This window comes from Takifugu flavidus, chromosome 4 (genome assembly GCF_003711565.1).
Source record: "Takifugu flavidus isolate HTHZ2018 chromosome 4, ASM371156v2, whole genome shotgun sequence".
NCBI lineage: Eukaryota > Metazoa > Chordata > Actinopteri > Tetraodontiformes > Tetraodontidae > Takifugu > Takifugu flavidus.
This window is the reverse complement of record NC_079523.1, coordinates 15,072,324-15,090,130: the sequence shown is the minus strand read 5'-3', so window position 1 is coordinate 15,090,130 and position 17,807 is coordinate 15,072,324. Positions and strand designations below refer to the sequence as shown.

General features: G+C 45.2%; 2 protein-coding genes across 7 annotated transcripts in view; both read right to left on the bottom strand.

The window, feature by feature from the left end:
• LOC130524722 (copine-9-like) overlaps window positions 1–17,807 on the bottom strand; it is a 110,608-nt gene that overhangs the window by 11,026 nt on the left and 81,775 nt on the right. For 2 of the 6 annotated variants that reach the window (XM_057031135.1, XM_057031136.1), the window contains 2 exons: window positions 7,756–7,858; window positions 6,060–6,117 (listed from right to left, as the gene is read on the bottom strand). The exons of 1 other annotated variant lie outside the window; for it this stretch is intronic. In XM_057031135.1, the coding sequence (XP_056887115.1) occupies window positions 6,060–6,117; window positions 7,756–7,858 (161 nt within the window). The remainder of the gene's footprint in view (window positions 1–6,059; window positions 6,118–7,755; window positions 7,859–17,807) is intronic. 3 more of the 6 variants (XR_008950206.1, XM_057031137.1, XR_008950205.1) reach the window with 2 other exon arrangements.
• On the bottom strand, window positions 1,267–3,048 carry LOC130524745 (uncharacterized). The gene has a single exon (XM_057031174.1). The coding sequence runs from the start codon at window positions 2,716–2,718 to the stop codon at window positions 2,017–2,019; it is 702 nt and encodes a 233-aa protein (XP_056887154.1). The 5' UTR covers window positions 2,719–3,048; the 3' UTR covers window positions 1,267–2,016.

Sequence of the window (17,807 nt, the reverse complement as noted above, 5' to 3'; positions counted from 1 at the left end):
CAATGGTGGAGCGACTGCGCGCATGCATCTGATTGAATAAAACTCCCTGTGGAGTCTGAGGGTTGGTCAGTGGTGTCAACAACCAGGGAGCCAGGGCATATCCTCGATCCCCTAATAAAATAAATCAAGATAAAATCAAATAAAAAGACAGTTTTGGCATGGTTTCCAATTTGGTTGATTAATGTTAAGTCATTGGCACATTTACGTAATTTTAAAATTCTCCGTAAATCACCAAAAATAGGAAATAAACAAATAAATAAATAAATATGACAGAATTATCATTGTAATATTGAATTTTATTGAACTGCACAAGAGAAGAAAACACAACCATGCCAACATGTCGGCACTGAAATGTGCGCAAGAGTACTCCTGAGTGTTCGTAGGATTTTTTCTTACCTACGAATAAATCCAGGATAAGAAGAAATTGGTGAATGCCACAATCTTCGTAAACTGTTCGTAAGTGGGACTTAAGAACAAATTTGTTCGTAAGAACGCTTCGTGAATCTGGCCCAGTGATTGCATCTCCATGGATGGCCTTTTTTTGGAACATAACTAATAAAGTATGTGTGCAGAACAAAACACACACATCACATCACTTCTGTATACCGTGATTAAAGGGATTGGGATTAAAGGGACAGCACTAGACTGGTTTAGATCATATTTATCTGATAGATACCAGTTTGCTCATGTCCATGGTGTTCCCTCCTCATAGAGTAGGGTTAGCCATGGAGTTACTCAAGGTTCTGTACTTGGACCAATCCTCTTCACCTTGTACATGCTTCCTTTAGGGAACATTATTCGGCAGCATGGGATACATTTTCATTGTTATGCTGATGACACTCAGCTCTATTTATCCATGAAACCCGAGGAGACAGAGAAGTTAGTGAAGCTCCAGACCTGTCTTAAAGACATAAAGTCCTGGATGTCTTCAAATTTCCTCCTCCTTAACCCAGGAAAAACTGAGGTCATGGTGTTTGGTCCTGAACCTCTCAGGGATAGATTAGATCACATGATCACTCTAGATGGTATCTCATTAACATCTAATCTCTCTGTGAGGAATCTAGGAGTACCTTTTGATCAAAATCTCTCCTTCAACTCACACATTAAATTAGTCTCTAGAAGTGTCTTTTTTCATTTGAGGAACATCACAAAGATCAGGAAGCTGCTGACGCGGCATGATGCTGAAAAGTTAGTCCATGCATTTGTTACTTCCAGGCTGGACTACTGTAAGTCTTTATTATCAGGGTGTCCAAACAACTCTTTAATCAATCAATCAATCAATCTTTATTTATATAGCGTCTTATACAATCAAAATTGTTTCAAGGCGCTTTCTAGAATCCCAGGGCCTGACCCCAGACAAGCAACAGTGGCAAGGAAAAACTCCCCTTTAACAGGAAGAAACCTTGAGCAGGACCAGGCTCATGTAGGGGGACCCTCCTGCTGATGGCCGGCTGGGTAAAGAGAGAGGAGGGGGGGGGACAGGTAGAGGATAGGATAGGTAGGAGAGGAGAGGGGTAGAGGAGAGGAGAAGTAGAGTGGAGGGGAGGTAGAGGAGAGGAGAAGGAGGAGGAGGGGAAAGAGGAGAGGAAAGAAGAGGAGAGGGAGAGGAAAATGAGAAGGAGGAGGAGAGGAGAGGAGAGGAGAGGAGAGGAGAGGGAGAGGGAGAGGCACAGAGCACAGAAACACACACAAAAAATATGATGCACAATCACTTCAGCGGGGCCGGAGGTCATTATGCAGCTCCGAGGGCGGCGATACCTGTAATAAATAGAGAGGGGGGGGGGGAGGAGAAGCAGAAAAACTACACAAGAATCAGCATAACTAGTCTGCTTGATGAGGAGAGGAAAGGAGAGGAAACCATGACCCAGTGGAGTGACAGAGCCCCTTCAGGTGATCATGTTTCCGGACCCCGGCAGCCTTGGCCTATAACAGCATAACTAAGATGTGACCTAACGATTAGACGACCCCCTAGGTATGATAATTTGTCTGTCTATGATAGTAACTGGAACTACTGAATTAGTAACAATAAGCTTTTTCAAAGAGGTAGGTTTTGAGTCTGATCTTCAAAGTAGCGATGGAGTCAGCCTCCCGTACCTGGACAGGGAGCTGGTTCCACAGCAGGGGGGCCTGGTAGCTAAATGCTCGGCCCCCCATTCTACTCCTGAAAACTCTGGGAACCACAAGTAGACCAGCATTCTGAGAGCGGAGCGGTCTATTGGGCTGGTAAGGTATCACTAGCTCCTCCAGGTAGGATGGAGCTAGGCCTCTGAGGACCTTGTAGGTCAAAAGAAGGGTTTTAAAAATTATTCTAAATTTAACGGGCAGCCAATGAAGCGACGCCAGTACAGGAGTAATGTGATCTCTTTTGTCAATACCTGTCAGAACTCTGGCTGCAGCATTTTGGATCAACTGGAGGCTTCTTAAAGAGTTGTTTGGACACCCTGATGATAAGGAGTTACAGTAGTCCAGCCTGACAGTAACAAATGCATGGACTAACTTTTCAGCATCATGCCGCGTCAGCAGTTTCCTGATCTTTGTGATGTTCCTCAAGTGAAAAAAGGCACTTCTAGAGACTAATTTAATGTGTGAGTTGAAGGAGAGATTTTGATCAAAAGTTACTCCTAGATTCCTCACAGAGAGACTAGATGTTAATGAGATACCATCTAGAGCAGGGGTGGGCAAACATTTTGATTCGTGGGCCACAATGGGTTCTAACATTTGACAAAGGGGCCGGACCAGGAGCAGATGGATGGATGGAGTGCTTTGGTAACCTCACCTCATTGGAGAAAAAAATACACATCTTGGGATATGGAGAAAACATGTGCTTTAATTTCAAATGAAAATGAAGAGAAGCATTACAACAAAATATCTGACTTTGGAATGAGTCTTAGAACACTTAAAATCAAATGAATAAATGTGCCTTTTTTAAAAAAATAATAATCCATTTTTATTTTAAAGCACTGAAAGTTCTGTTATCCTTCAGGATATCACCATCACTCTCCTCCTGACTGTCTTTTTTCTAGTGGGAAAAACACCAGAATTGCAGTGAAAATATAACATTAACAAGGTTTATTCATTTAATTTTTCAAATTTGGCGGCCGGATTAAAACGTTTAACGGGCCGCGTGTGGCCCCCGGGCCGTAGTTTGCCCATGCCTGATCTAGAGTGATCATGTGATCTAATCTATCCCTGAGAGGTTCAGGACCAAACACATGACCTCAGTTTTTTCTGGGTTAAGGAGGAGGAAATTTGAAGACATCCAGGACTTTATGTCTTCAAGACAGGTCTGGAGCTTCACTAACTTCTCTGTCTCCTCGGGTTTCATGGATAAATAGAGCTGAGTGTCATCAGCATAACAATGAAAATTTATCCCATGCTGCCGAATAATGTTCCCTAAGGGAAGCATGTACAATGTGAAGAGGATTGGTCCAAGTACAGAACCTTGAGGAACTCCATGGCTAACCCTACTGTATGAGGAGGGAACACCATGGACATGGGCAAACTGGTATCTATCAGATAAGTATGATCTAAACCAGTCTAGTGCTGTTCCTTTAATCCCAATCACATGTTCCAGTCTCTGTAACAGGATGCTGTGATCAACTGTATCAAAAGCAGCACTGAGGTCCAGCAGAACCAGCATAGAGACCAGTCCATGATCGGAAGCTATGAGAAGATCATTAGTGACTTTAAAAAGTGCTGTTTCTGTGCTGTGGTGAGCTCTAAAGCCTGACTGAAACATCTCAAACAGGCTGTTCCTCTGCAGGTGCTCCAGTAACTGAGTCACCACCACCTTCTCAAGAACTTTAGAGATAAAAGGAAGGTTGGATATTGGCCTATAATTTGCTAAGACATCGGGATCCAGTGATGGTTTTTTAAGCAACGGCTTAATCACTGCCGCCTTGTAGGACCGGGGTACATAACCTGACACTAAAGAACCATTGATCTGGTCCAGGATAGAACTGCCTATCAATGGTAAAACATCCTTCAACAGGTGTGTTGGGATGGGATCTAAAAGACACGTGGTGGTCTTGGATTTCTGAATTAGCGATGACGCCTCAGAAAAATATATAGGGCTGAAGGAGCTTAAGGGCTCGTTGGAGACCCTGTATGTTCCCACAGTCGGCACATCTGGTGATGGTCCAGTTGTTGGGATGGCCTGGTTAGCTTTCTCTCTGATAGCTAGAACTTTATCAGTGAAGAAGCTCATGAAGTCTTCACCACTAAGGGAAGAAGGGATACGTGGATCTAAAACACTGTGACTCTTAGTTAATTTGGCCACAGTGCTGAAAAGAAACCTCCAGTTTAAGAAGCCTCCAGTTGATCCAAAATGCTGCAGCCAGAGTTCTGACAGGTATTGACAAAAGAGATCACATAACTCCTGTAATGGCGTCGCTTCATTGGCTGCCCATTAAATTTAGAATAATTTTTAAAACCCTTCTTCTGACCTACAAGGTCCTCAGAGGCCTAGCTCCATCCTACCTGGAGGAGCTAGTGATACCTTACCAGCCCAATAGACCGCTCCGCTCTCAGAATGCTGGTCTACTTGTGGTTCCCAGAGTTTCTAGGAGTAGAATGGGGGGCTGAGCATTTAGCTACCAGGCCTCCCTGCTATGGAACCAGCTCCCTGTCCATTTACAGGAGGCTGACTCCATCGCCACTTTTAAGATCAGACCTAAAACCTACCTCTTTGAAAAAGCTTATTGTTACTAATTCTGTAGTTCCAGTTACTATCATAGACAGACAAATTATCATACTTAGGGGGTTGTCTTATCATTAGATTAACATTTTAGTTATGCTGTTATAGGCCAAGGCTGCCGGGGTCCGGAAACATGATCACCTGACAGGCCTCTGTCACCCCACTGGGTCATGGTTTCCTCTCCTCTCCTCTCCTCTCCTCTCCTCTCCTCTCCTTCTCCTCTCCTCTCCTCTCCTCTCCTTTCCTCCTCCTCATCAAGCAGACTGGTTATGCTGATTCTTGCGTAGTTTTTCTCTTCTTCTCTCCCCCCCCCCCTCTATTTATTTACAGGTATCGCCGCCCTCGGAGCTGCATGATGACCTCCGGCCCCACTGAAGTGATTGTATATCGTATTTTTGTGTGTGTTTCTGTGCTCTGTGCCTCTCCTCTCCTCTCCCCTCCCTTTCCTTCTCCTTTCCTCTCCTTCCTCTCCTCTTTCCCCTCCTCCTCCTTCTCCTTCTCCTCTCTCTCCTCTACCTCCCCTTCACTCTACTTCTCCTCTCCTCTACCCCTCTCCTCTCCTCTACCCCTCTCCTCTCCTCTCCTCTCCTACCTATTCTATCCTCTACCTCCCTCCCCCTTCTCCTCTCTCTCTACCCAGCCGGCCATCAGCAGGAGGGTCCCCCTACATGAGCCTGGTCCTGCTCAAGGTTTCTTCCTGTTAAAGGGGAGTTTTTCCTTGCCACTGTTGCTTGTCTGGGGTCAGGCCCTGGGATTCTGGAAAGCACCTTGAAACAATTTTGATTGTATAAGATGCTATATAAATAAAGATTGATTTGATTTGATACCTAGCTACATTTATTGTATAGAATAAATGTATATGAATTTCATGAGCGGTCACAGTCATATGACCTATCACATATTCATCTGGAGTGGTAGGACAACCCACAACTGCTGGAGGTAATTTAAGCATAGTTGCATAAGTACAACTGGTTAACCTGATCCTGCAGTGCACAAGGCAGCACATCCTCAAGCATGAATCCCAAACCGATGCTGGCTCATCAGTGTATGGGGATGTGTCATCATCTGGTCACATGATGTATTCGAGATCATCATTGTGTCCATAGAGAACTCACTATTACTGATACTAGGGTTAGGGTAATCACAGCCCTCACCTCTAAGCCACAAGGATAACAGAGCGACGTGGTCACAGATACGATATATTTTGAAAACGTAAGAAAAATAATGACAAAATATTATAACTGGCACCCCCAGCACCCTTGATCACACTGTGAAGGTCAGTTAGATCTATTGTAAACAATACATCATCATATCTCACTCTTTAAGGACCTAATTGAAAATGACTGTAAATATCCACACTCACCATCAAACTCAGCAGGACCCACTCCTACAATGATAATAGACATGGGCAGAGATGATGCCTGTGGACAAATGAAGGAAGGATTGTGAGAGTGGCACATTCATGGTGATATGTACATCCAACCCAATGTCCACATGTAGGGAGGCTGAGAAAAGGCCCCTCCCCTTTTACAATGAGCATTTCTCCTTCAGTAAAATGGAAGCAGAAATGGCCCAACATAATCTGTAAATAATCGGTTAACATCTCTAAACACAACAAAATGTCATTATTCAGTTCTTAGTGTTCCTAGTTTCTGATCAGTCCTGATGGAGACATTGGTCAGGTGCTTTAACCATAACAACTTGAGGTCTTTTGTGACGTTCAGCATATTAAGCTCATTTGCAGTGGTTAACTAACATGGAACAGTGGTTAACTTTCAATGGAATCCTCTTTCTTGGGGTTGTCATTAATTTGGCCTTTGATGGTTTAATGGTGGTCCTTAATAGGACTCCATAAATGTTTATTTGCTGGTGATCATAGGCAATTAGACATTGACTGTTCATGTGATAAATGAAAACTTCAACCCCTAACCCTTCCAAGAAATACCCCACCTGACATAGTTGACAATGACAAGAAGGCATTTTAGTTTTTGCACTGCCCTCTTAATATTGGTTGTTGGAGCCTATTGCTACTATTTATGATACTAAAATCATTATTTAAATTGATGATTTAAATGATTTTGAATCATATTGTTAATTCTAATTACTTCTGCTGCTCACCTGCCTCCTCCTAATCTCACTCCCATGATTAAGGGTGAGGGGTCAGGTGTCAGGGGTCAGGTGGTTTTGTGTGGAAGGAGTGAGGGAGACAGGTTTTTTCAACCACTATATAAGGTAATTTTTGCAGTTTTGTTCAAAGTCAATGACGTAGAATATTTAACTTATTTTTATGAAAATAATTCCAAACCTGCTTATTATTTTAGAGAGTCGAAAACATCTTCATAAGAAATATAGGACTTTTGGACATTTTGTTTTAGGAACAACAGCTGCAACATTGGTTGTCAAATTAAACAACTGTTTTCTCTTGTAGGGTGGGTAGAATGTATGCTGACTGTAACATAGGCTTGCACGATGCAACATCTCTTGACAAATCGAGCATTATATTAATACTGCGCTGGTGTTGTGTCCAAATATTTTACTTTGTCAGCCTTATCCATCACCACCAGACAAAACTAGAAAGTAGGTTACTGCCACATGGAGCTAGGCAATAATAACACACGGTTCTGAGAAAAACCATTGCTGTCCTATGCCAAATGTTTTGTGTGCTTATAAATATTAGCAGGTAAATATACCATATAAATACAACCAAAACCTTGTTAGCTATTATAAGGGTATATTCTGACCTAGTCTTTTTTTTACACTCTGGGTTTATTTATAGTTTATCCCCCAGGGTATACTCTGGCCTATGCCAAACTATACGCGAGGTTAATTGGGGAAGGGTTCATTCTGGCCAGTTACACCTGTATTCTCAATACCAGGATACCGACTTGTCCTGAAATTGGGATACTCAAGTCCCTGTAAAGGCACGGATGGTTATTTAGTTTATGGCACTCTTATTCTTTCTTCTTCAATCCTAATGTTGGTATTAGAACTTGATGACTAAAATAAAAAACCTTAATATTATTGATGCGTGACAAAAGTGTGTCGGGGAGTGTACTTACGTTGACCACAGACTCTTTGGTTTGAATCATATCTGAGATGACGCCATCTGTGATCATCAGTAATACAAAGTACTGTGAGCCGTCAGTCACCTCTGCTGCACAACTGACCATACACACAGATACACATATACACTGAGCAGTTGAACTCATTTCAAATAATTTTACATATTCAAGACAAAGAACATTACAATACATTATATATATACAGTATATATATGTATATATATACAGTATATGTGTGTGTGTATAGACATTCTGTTTGGGACAAACTCCACATATGATGTGTCATTGATTATCTCCATCATCTCAGACGTCACAGGAGTACCAAGTGCTTTTACCACAATGCTTTATAAACTTGAATGCCTGAAATTATTTTTGCTAATTTAAACATATTTGACACATATTTGACACATGAAAAGCCCAGAAAACCTCATTATTATCAAACAGACATTTTTTTGTTCTATTTTTATTTCTTTCATTCTTCTTCTAGCTGTTCTTGACAAAGTGAATTCTGTTCTACATCTCCCTCTCTCTTCTCCATCTTCTCTTGCACTTCATGTCCTCTCTAACTACATCGAAAAATGTGCTCTCAGATTTCTCTGGATCTTCTGTCTGGCCATTCCATCATCCACATCCTTCTATAATTATATTCTCTGTCCCTCCTCTGGACATGTCCAAACCATCTCAGTCTAACCTAACTTTCTTTACTATCAGAATATCTATCATGTGTTGTCCCTTTGATGTCCCCTCCTCACTGTCCATCCTAGCACCTGTCATCCATAGGTCTAGTGTTTTCACCTATTTTGACCTTTGTCACCTTCACCTTTTGCTGTATCTCCTGTATCTTCTGTCCTCTCAGTGTCCAATTTCTTCTCAGCTAACGTCCTCATTCCTTCACCAAGTCTCATTATCAACTTCACCAAGTTCTCCTGTCTCCCTCACCACCTGACCTGTAGCTGTCCAGTCATTGGAAGCCCTTCCTGATCACCTAGGACGTGTCTCACCTCCTCCCTGAAACTCTCACAACACTCCTCTTTCAGCATCCTCTGCTCAGAGTCTCCCTGCTCACCACCAGTTTATGCTGTCTGGCTACACTCCCTCCTACAACCGCATGTGATCCAGTTGTATGACACACCTTCCTCCTCTCCTTCTTTGACCTACAGGAGAACAGCCGTCATAATGGTTGCTGTTAATCTGGGCCTATATCAGTTGGTTTGGGAGGAAGCATATTTAGTTTGGTCTCAATTTTACATTAGATACCTCTCTTGATGAAACCTTCTCTATTTTACAAGTGTGGGACTGGCCAGAGGAGGACACTGGGTTTTGCCCCCTGGTTGCTGAATTACCACCACAAGTCATATAAGCATTACTCATCACAAAAAAAGGGAGAATAACATCGAGGGAAATATGTTTTCCAGACTGCTTTTCTGCAACCAAAAATCATAGCTTCCATTGCCACCAAACATCTATTGGTGTAAACCTGTACAGATCTAATAATTAACACCCACAGTTCTCCAAATGATAAAATTTTAAAATGAATGAAATGTGCTAATGTATGTACACAGTGTTTATCTTTTCAGAAAATAAATAATATTAATAAACAGTTTCTAGTGTACTATTGATCCAGTCACAGCACAATAAAATAGAATAAGACAAATATGGACTCGAATTCAAACACAAGAATTAGAAGCGTTCTCAAATCACCTCAACAAAACAGACAAGCATGTAAAATTCACCTGGGAAGATGTAAAAGGAAACAGTCTGGCCTTTCTGGACTGTGCAGTCAAGATCACTGAGGACAGAAACCTCACCAATGAAGTCTACAGAAAACCTACACATACCGACCAGTACCTCCAGTTTGACTCTCTCCACCCACTGGAACACAAGTTGGGAGTGATCAAAACCCTCCAACACCAGGCCAAAAAAACACCCACCACATCCCAGGGCAGGAAGAAGGAACAGGACGACATTAAGACAGCTCTCAAAACATGTGGTTACCCAGACAGGGCCTTCACCAAAACCTCAAGAAAACGAGACTCCAACAAAGAAGAGGAGAGAAACAAACTCCACAGCATTTCGATCCCCTATCTGTCCGGGGTCTCTGAGAAGTTTAGGAGGATCCTCCAAACATGACATACCGGTTCAGTTTAAACAAAGCAACACTCAGAGGCTGGTACACCCGAAGGACAACACACCAAGACATAAACAATGTAATGTTGTTTATGCTGTACAGTGCCAGGAGGAATGCAAGGAACTGTACATTGATGAAACCAAACAACCTCTCCACAGAAGAATGGCACAACACAGATGTGCCACCTCTTCATGTCAGGACTCAGCAGTCCACTTACACTTAAAGGAGAACGGGGACTCCTTTGAGGACAGCCAAGTATGGGTACGGGTCATAGAAGATCGCTGGTTTGAGAGGGGTGTCAAGGAAGCCATCTATGTCAAATTGGAAAACATCCTTAAACAGAGGTGGTGGGCTAAGGCACTCCCTATCACCCACATATAATGCAGTCCTCCACTCCTTCCAACAACAAACCAAACATTCACACCATTTCAGGAGACCTGGTGACTCACCACCATGTGAGCTAGCAGACAAAGGGGAGAAATCTCAAATGAAACTAGGTGAACGAACCTACCAATGGCCCTTCCAACGACTCTCAGGTGACCACCCAGATCATTGCATACCAATCAGAGAATCAGAATCAGAAGCAGGTTTATTGCCATTGTTCATGTAATACACAGTATTACACAAACTAGGAATGTGTCATGGTGTGACGCTGCAACAATCAACATAAAGAAGACCACACTAGAATAAGTTAAATAAAATAAAATAAGACAAATAAGACATATATACATTATATACATAAATAGTAGGTGGTAAGAGGTATGTGGTAAGAAATAGTGCAGGTCCATGCAGGAGTAATGTATTGTTCGTGAGTCCGACTGGCTGCTGTACATTGTGCTTAAGTGCTAAGTCACTTGGTGTTCAGCAGCCTGATGGCAGAGGGGAGAAGAAGCTGTTTGTGTAGTGGGGAGGTTTTGGTCCGAATGGACCGTAGTCTCCTGCGTGAGGGGAGGGGGGAAACAGTCCGTGACCAGGGTGGGAAGGGTCGGCCGTGATCCGACCTGCACACCTCCGGGTCCTGGAGATATACAGGTCCTGGATGGATGGAAGCCTTCAGCCGATCACTTTCTCGGCAGCGCGCACGACCGCTGCAGCCTCAGTGTCTGTCCCTGGCGGTGGCACCAGCGAACCACACGGTGATGGAGGAGGTGAGGATGGACTCGATGATGGCCGTATAAAACTGCGCCAACATCCTGGGAGGCAGTTTGAGCTTCCTCAGCTGCCGTAGGAAGAACATCCTTTGCTGGGCCTTCTTGATGAGGGAGCTGATGGTTGGCTCCCACTTAAGGTCCCGGGTGATGGTGGTGCCCAGGAAGCGGAAGGAGTCTGCGTTGGTGATGGGGGAGTCCATGAGGGCAAGGGGGGGCAAAGGGGCTATGACTTTCCTGAAGTCCACAATCATCTCCACTGTCTTCTGAGCGTTCAGCTGCAGGTTGTTGTGTCCGCACCAGGACACCAGTCGAGCCACCTCCCTCCTGTAGGCAGTCTCGTCTCCATTGGAGATGAGACCGATGAGGGTGGTGTCATCCGCAAACTTGATCAGTTTGACAGACTGGTGGCTTGAGGTGCAGCAGTTAGTGTACAGGGAGAAGAGGAGGGGGGAAAGTACACAGCCCTGGGGTGATCCGGTGCTGATGGTGACGGAGTCCGAGACAGTCTTCCCCAGCCGCACGTACTGCCTCCGATCCGTCAGGAAGTGAGTGATCCACCTGCAGAGGGAGTCAGGCACACTAAGCTGGGACAGCTTGTCCTGTAGCAGAGCGGGGCGGATGGTATTGAATGCAGAGCTGAAGTCCACGAACAGGATCCTCGCGTAGGTTCCCGGGGAGTCCAGATGCTGCAGGATGGAGTGAAGGGCCAGGTTGACCGCGTCGTCCACAGATCTGTTGGCTCTGTAGGCGAACTGCAGTGGATCCAGGAGGGGGGTGGTGATGGACTTGAGGTGTGGCAGGATCAGGCGCTCTAAGGACTTCATGACTACAGAGGTGAGCGCCACAGGTCTGTAGTCATTAAGCCCAGTGATCCGTGGCTTCTTGGGGACAGGGACGATGGTTGAGGTTTTGAGGCAGGCTGGCACCTGGCACGACTCCAGGGAGGAGTTGAAGATGTCTGTGAAGACAGGAGTCAGCTCCTCTGCGCAGTGCCTCAGGGTGGAAGGAGACACGCCGTCCGGGCCAGGGGCCTTGCGCGGGTTCAACCTGGCGAACTGCCTGCGCACATCCTGTTCACTGACGGTGAATGAAGGGGGGGAGGAGGGGGGAACTGGTGGTAAGTGATGGGGGGGGGGGGACTGATGGTGAGTGGAGGGGGGGGGAGGAGGGGACTGCCTTTGATGGAGTGAGGTCCATGGGGGCAGTGGCTCTGGGGGAGGGGAGGTGTTGGGCATGGCTGACGAGGTGTCAAAGCGGGCATGGTGGAGGGACAGGCTCTGACAAAGGGCTTTGTCGTCCTGACCCTTTGAAGCCTGAGGCCTGTAGTCGGTGATCTGCCTCAGGCCTCTCCACACAGAAGCAGAGTCGTTAGCAGTAAACTGCTGCTGAAGTTTCTCCGAATACACAGATTTAGCTCTCCTCAGTTCCTTGCTAAACCGGTATTTGGCCTCTCTGTAGCAGTCTCTGTCTCCACTTTTCAGCGCTGCTTCCTTTTCCTTCCTGATCTGTCTGAGTCTCGGTGTCAACCAGGGCTTGTCGTTGGAATAACTCACCCTAGTGCGCGTTGGTAGAATGCGCTCCTCACAAAAGTGGATATATGAGGTCACAGTGTCCGTGTACTCATCCAGATCATGTGTGGCCCCTTTAAACATGTCCCAGTCAGTTGTGTCCAAGCACGTGCGCAGCTCCTCCACAGCCTCACTGGTCCATCTCTTCGTGGTGCTCACAGATGGCTTTGTTAGTTTAAGTTTCTGTCTGTATGTGGGGATCAGGTGGACCATCACGTGATCAGACAGTCCTAGCGCAGCGCGGGGGATGGCCCGATACGCGTCCTTCACTGTGGTGTAGCAGTGATCCAGCGTGTTCGCTGCGCTGGTAGGGCATTTGATAAACTGTTTGTACCTGGGGAGCTCGTAACTCAGGTTGCTCTGATTAAAGTCACCAAGCACGATAACCAGAGCGTCGGGATAGGTCCGCTCCACTTGTTGGATACAGTCCGCGAGCGTGCGCTGAGCCTCGCGCACGTCCGCGTCTGGCGAGATGTAAACAGAGGCCAGAATGAATGAAGCGAACTCACGCGGAGAATGGTCCACAAGGCCTATATTTTCAAGCTCGGTCCCCAGTGAGTTCACAACTGAAGAAGCCTTCTGGATAGAAGGCGAAACGTCTTCAAAGAGAAGAAATACAGTCCAGTTGATTAAAAAAAATTAGAGGAACACTTTTTAATCAGAGTTTTGCAACCGATCAGTCAAACTTTTAGGATATTGATCTGGTCAGTTAAGTAGCAGAGAGGGTTGTTAATCAGTTTCTGTTGCTTTGTTGTTAATGAAATCAACAACAGGTACATCAGAGGGGCAACAATGAGATAGCCCCCAAAAAAGGAATGGCCACTGATTTCCCTCCTCATTTCTTTTGGCTGATTTTTACTGACTAACTTTCTACTGCTGTAGTTCAGTTGTAGTTTGTTGTTGCTGTAGTTTAGTTGGCCATTCATTTGGCTTGGTACAACATCTCTGTTGATAGCATGGTGCGGTACCTGGACTCTACAGAGGTTGCACAAGTAGTCCAACTCCTCCAGGATGGCACATCAATACATGCCGTTGCAAGGTTTGCTGTGTCTCCCAGCACAGTCTCAAGAGCATGGAGGAGATTCCAGGAGACAGGTAGTTACTCCAGGAGAGGTGGACAGGGCCGTAGAAGGTCCTTAAACCCTCAGCAGGATTGGTATCTGCTCCTTTGTGCAAGGAGGAACAGGATGAGCACTGCCAGAGCCCTACAAAATGACCTCCAGCAGGCCACTGGTGTGAATGTTTCTGACCAAACAATCAGAAACAGGCTCCATGAGGGTGGCCTGAGGGCCTGACGTCCTGTAGTGGGCCCTGTGCTCACTGCCCGGCACCATAGAGCTTGATTGGCATTTGCCATAGACCACCAGAATTGGCAACTATGCCACTCGCGCCCTGTGCTCTTTACCGATGAGAGCAGGTTCAACCTGAGCACATGCAACAGATGTGAAAGGGTCTGGAGATGCCGTGGAGAACGTTATGCTGCCTGCAACATCATTCAGCATGACCGGTTTGGTGGTGGGTCAGTGATGGTCTGGGGAGGCATATCCCTGGAAGGACGCAGAGACCTCTACAGGTTAGATAATGGCACCCTGACTGCTATTAGGTATCAGGATGAAATCCTTGGACCCAAGTGGGACCTGGGTTCTTCGTGGTTCACGACAATGCCCGACTTCATGTGGCTTGGGTGAGAATAATTATTTATATTGTTATCATTTAAATGCATTTGTATGTTTAGCAACTAAGTGCATGAAGAATAAAATGAGTGTTTTTCACCTCTCTTGATTTAGTACACTTGTCCAGAGCACCAGATTTACTGTTTGATTGTTATCTGAAACCCTAAAAGCATCTTGGGAGGTGAAAATTCCACATGGATAATGAGCTGATGTGAATAAAGGAAGGAGGTTTGCAGAGGATCAGCAGAGCGACCAAGGGTGTTCCAGAGTGAACTGCTGCTCGCTCTCCCTTGCAAGGCTACCTGTGTGTCTGTGTCTTTTGTTGATTCACTAGATGTGCTGACTGTGGGAACATACAGGTTCTCCAATGAGCCCTTACACTCCTTCAGCCCTATATATTTTTCTGAGGCGTCGTCGCTAATTCAAAAATCCAAGTCCACCACGTGTCTTTTAGATCCCATCCCAACACACCTGTTGAAGGATGTTTTACCATTAATAGGCAGTTCTATCCTGGACCAGATCAATTGTTCTTTAGTGACAGGTTATGTGCCCCAATCCTACAAGGTGGCAGTGATTAAGCCATTGCTTAATCCTGATGTGTTAGCAAACTATAGACCTACAGTATATCCTACCTTCATTTTATCTCTAAAGTTCTTGAGAAGGTGGTGGTGACTCAGTTACTGGAGCACCTGCAGAGAAACAGGCTGTTTGAAATGTTTCAGTCAGGCTTTAGAGCTCATCGCAGCACAGAAACAGTACTTCTTAAAGTTACTAAAGATCTTCTTATAGCTTCAGATCATGGACTGGTCTCTATGCTGGTTCTGCTGGACCTCAGTGCTGCTTTTGATACAGTTGATCACAGCATCCTGTTACATAGACTGGAACACGTGATTGGATTAAAAGGACAGCACTAGACTGGTTTAGATCGTATTTATCTGATAGATACCAGTTTGCTCATGTCCATGGCGTTCCCTCCTCATACAGTAGGGTTAGCCATGGAGTTTGTCAAGGTTCTGTAGTCGGACCAATCCTCTTCACATTGTACATGCTTCCCTTAGGGAACATTATTCATGGGATAGATTTTCTTTGTTATGCTGATGACACTCAGCATTATTTATCCATGAAACCAGAGGAGACAGAGAAGTTAGTGAAGCTTCAGACCTGTCTTAAAGACATAAAGTCCTGGATGCCTTCAAATTTCCTCCTCCTTAACCCAGGAAAAACTGAGGTCATGGTGTTTGGTCCTGAACCTCTCAGGGATAGATTGGATCACATGATCACTCTAGATGGTATCTCATTAACATCTAGTCTCTCTGTGAGGAATCTAGGAGTAACTTTTGATCAAAATCTCTCCTTCAACTCACACATTAAATTAGTCTCTAGAAGTGCCTTTTTTCACTTGAGGAACATCACAAAGATCAGGAAGCTGCTGACGCGGCATGATGCTGAAAAGTTAGTCCATGCATTTGTTACTGTCAGGCTGGACTATTGTAATTCGTTATTATCAGGGTGTCCAAACAACTCTTTAAGAAGCCTCCAGCTGATCCAAAATGCTGCAGCCAGAGTTCTGACAGGTATTGACAAAAGAGATCACATAACTCCTGTAATGGCGTCGCTTCATTGGCTGCCCATTAAATTTAGAATAATTTTTAAAACCCTTCTTCTGACCTACAAGGTCCTCAGAGGCCTAGCTCCATCCTACCTGGAGGAGCTAGTGATACCTTACCAGCCCAATAGACCGCTCCGCTCTCAGAATGCTGGTCTACTTGTGGTTCCCAGAGTTTCTAGGAGTAGAATGGGGGGCCGAGCATTTAGCTACCAGGCCCCCCTGCTTTGGAACCAGCTCCCTGTCCAGGTACGGGAGGCTGACTCCATCGCTACTTTTAAGATCAGACTTAAAACCTACCTCTTTGAAAAAGCTTAATGTTACGAATTCTGTAGTTCCAGTTACTATCATAGACAGACAAATTATCATACTTAGGGGGTCGTCTAATCATTAGGTTAACATCTTAGCTGTGCTGCTATAGGCCAAGGCTGCCGGGGTCCGGAAACATGATCACCTGACCGGCCTCTGTCACCCCACTGGGTCATGGTTTCCTCTCCTCTCCTCTCCTTTCCTCCTCCTCATCAAGCAGACTAGTTATGCTGATTCTTGTGTAGTTTTTCTGCCCCCCCCCCCTTCTCTATTCATTTACAGGTATCGCCACCTTCGGAGCTGCATGATGACCTCCGGCCCCGCTGACCCGCTGTATAAATAGTGTATTTTGTGTGTGTTTCTGTGCTCTGTGCCCGTCCTCTCCTCTCCTCTCCTCTCCTCTCCTCTCCTCTCCTCTCCTCTCCTCTCCTCTCCTCTCCTTCTCCTTCTCCCTCTCCTCCCTCTTCTCTCCTCTTCTCTCCCCCTCCCTCTCCCTCTCCTTCTCCCTCTCCTCTCTGCCGTTTTTCCTGCAGCAAAAGCAGACGCAGTAACAGTAGCAAAAGCACTATGTAGAGAAATTATACCTAGATTTGGGGTTCCAAAAGTCATTTGGAGTGACAATGGATCACATTTTGTGAATGAAATAATTGACAGGGTAGGACAAATATTTAACATTACTTTAAAGAATCATTGCTCATATCATCCAAAGACTGCAGGCATCATAGAGAGAGCAAATGGCATGATTAAGTCAAGGTTAAGAAGATGCATGGATGAAACAGGAAAATCATGGATTTATCGTCTAGATTTAGTGAAATTGGATGCATATCACACCACATGCAACCACAGGATTGTCTACATTTGAAATGATGTATGGTAGACCTTACGTCTTACCTCCATTCCAACAAAAGACAGGAGATGAAATGACAGTGGCAGATTACATGAGAAAAATGCTGCAAGCAAAAAATGTTCAAAGAATGAATAATCTGCCAGATATGCCTTTGCCTCCCCAGGAAGAAGATAACAGCGTTGATGTGGAAGATTATGTGTGGGTGAAGCACATTCGAAGAGCCAAGTGGAGTGACCCACACTGGGAAGGTCTGTTCCAGATCCTGTTGAAGACACCTACAGCGGTGCGAATAGCGGAATGGCCCTCGTGGGTACATCTTTCCCACTGTAAGAAACAACGGACACTTCCAGGTGAAAACGAGGGAGCAGTGACGGTTTGTCCGTAAACAGCTGACGGCCTGTACAGGTCCAGCAACGGCTGAACCCCTTCAGAACCTGAGAAGATGAAAAAAGAAATGAAGTTGTTCTTCCTGGTTGTGGTGATTCGATCTGGTTGATTTAGTACACTTGTCCAGAGCACCAGATTTACTGTGAGATTTTTATCTGAAACCCTAAAATCATCTTGGGAGGAGGTGAAAATTCCACATGGATAATGAGCTGATGTGAATAAAGGAAGGTTTGCAGAGGAGCAACAGAGCGACGGAGGGTGTTCCAGAATGAACTGCTGCTCGCTCTCCCTTGCAAGGGAGTTGATTCAAGCAGGGTTTTGCCGGGTTGCTCTGTTTCAACTCTAACACTACATATAGTATGCAGGGAGTTCCAGGAGGA

Coding starts and splice junctions, on each gene's coding strand:
- LOC130524745 (XM_057031174.1), bottom strand. CDS start 2,718: ATGTTAGAACCCATTGTGGCCCACGAATCAAAATGTTTGCCCACCCCT.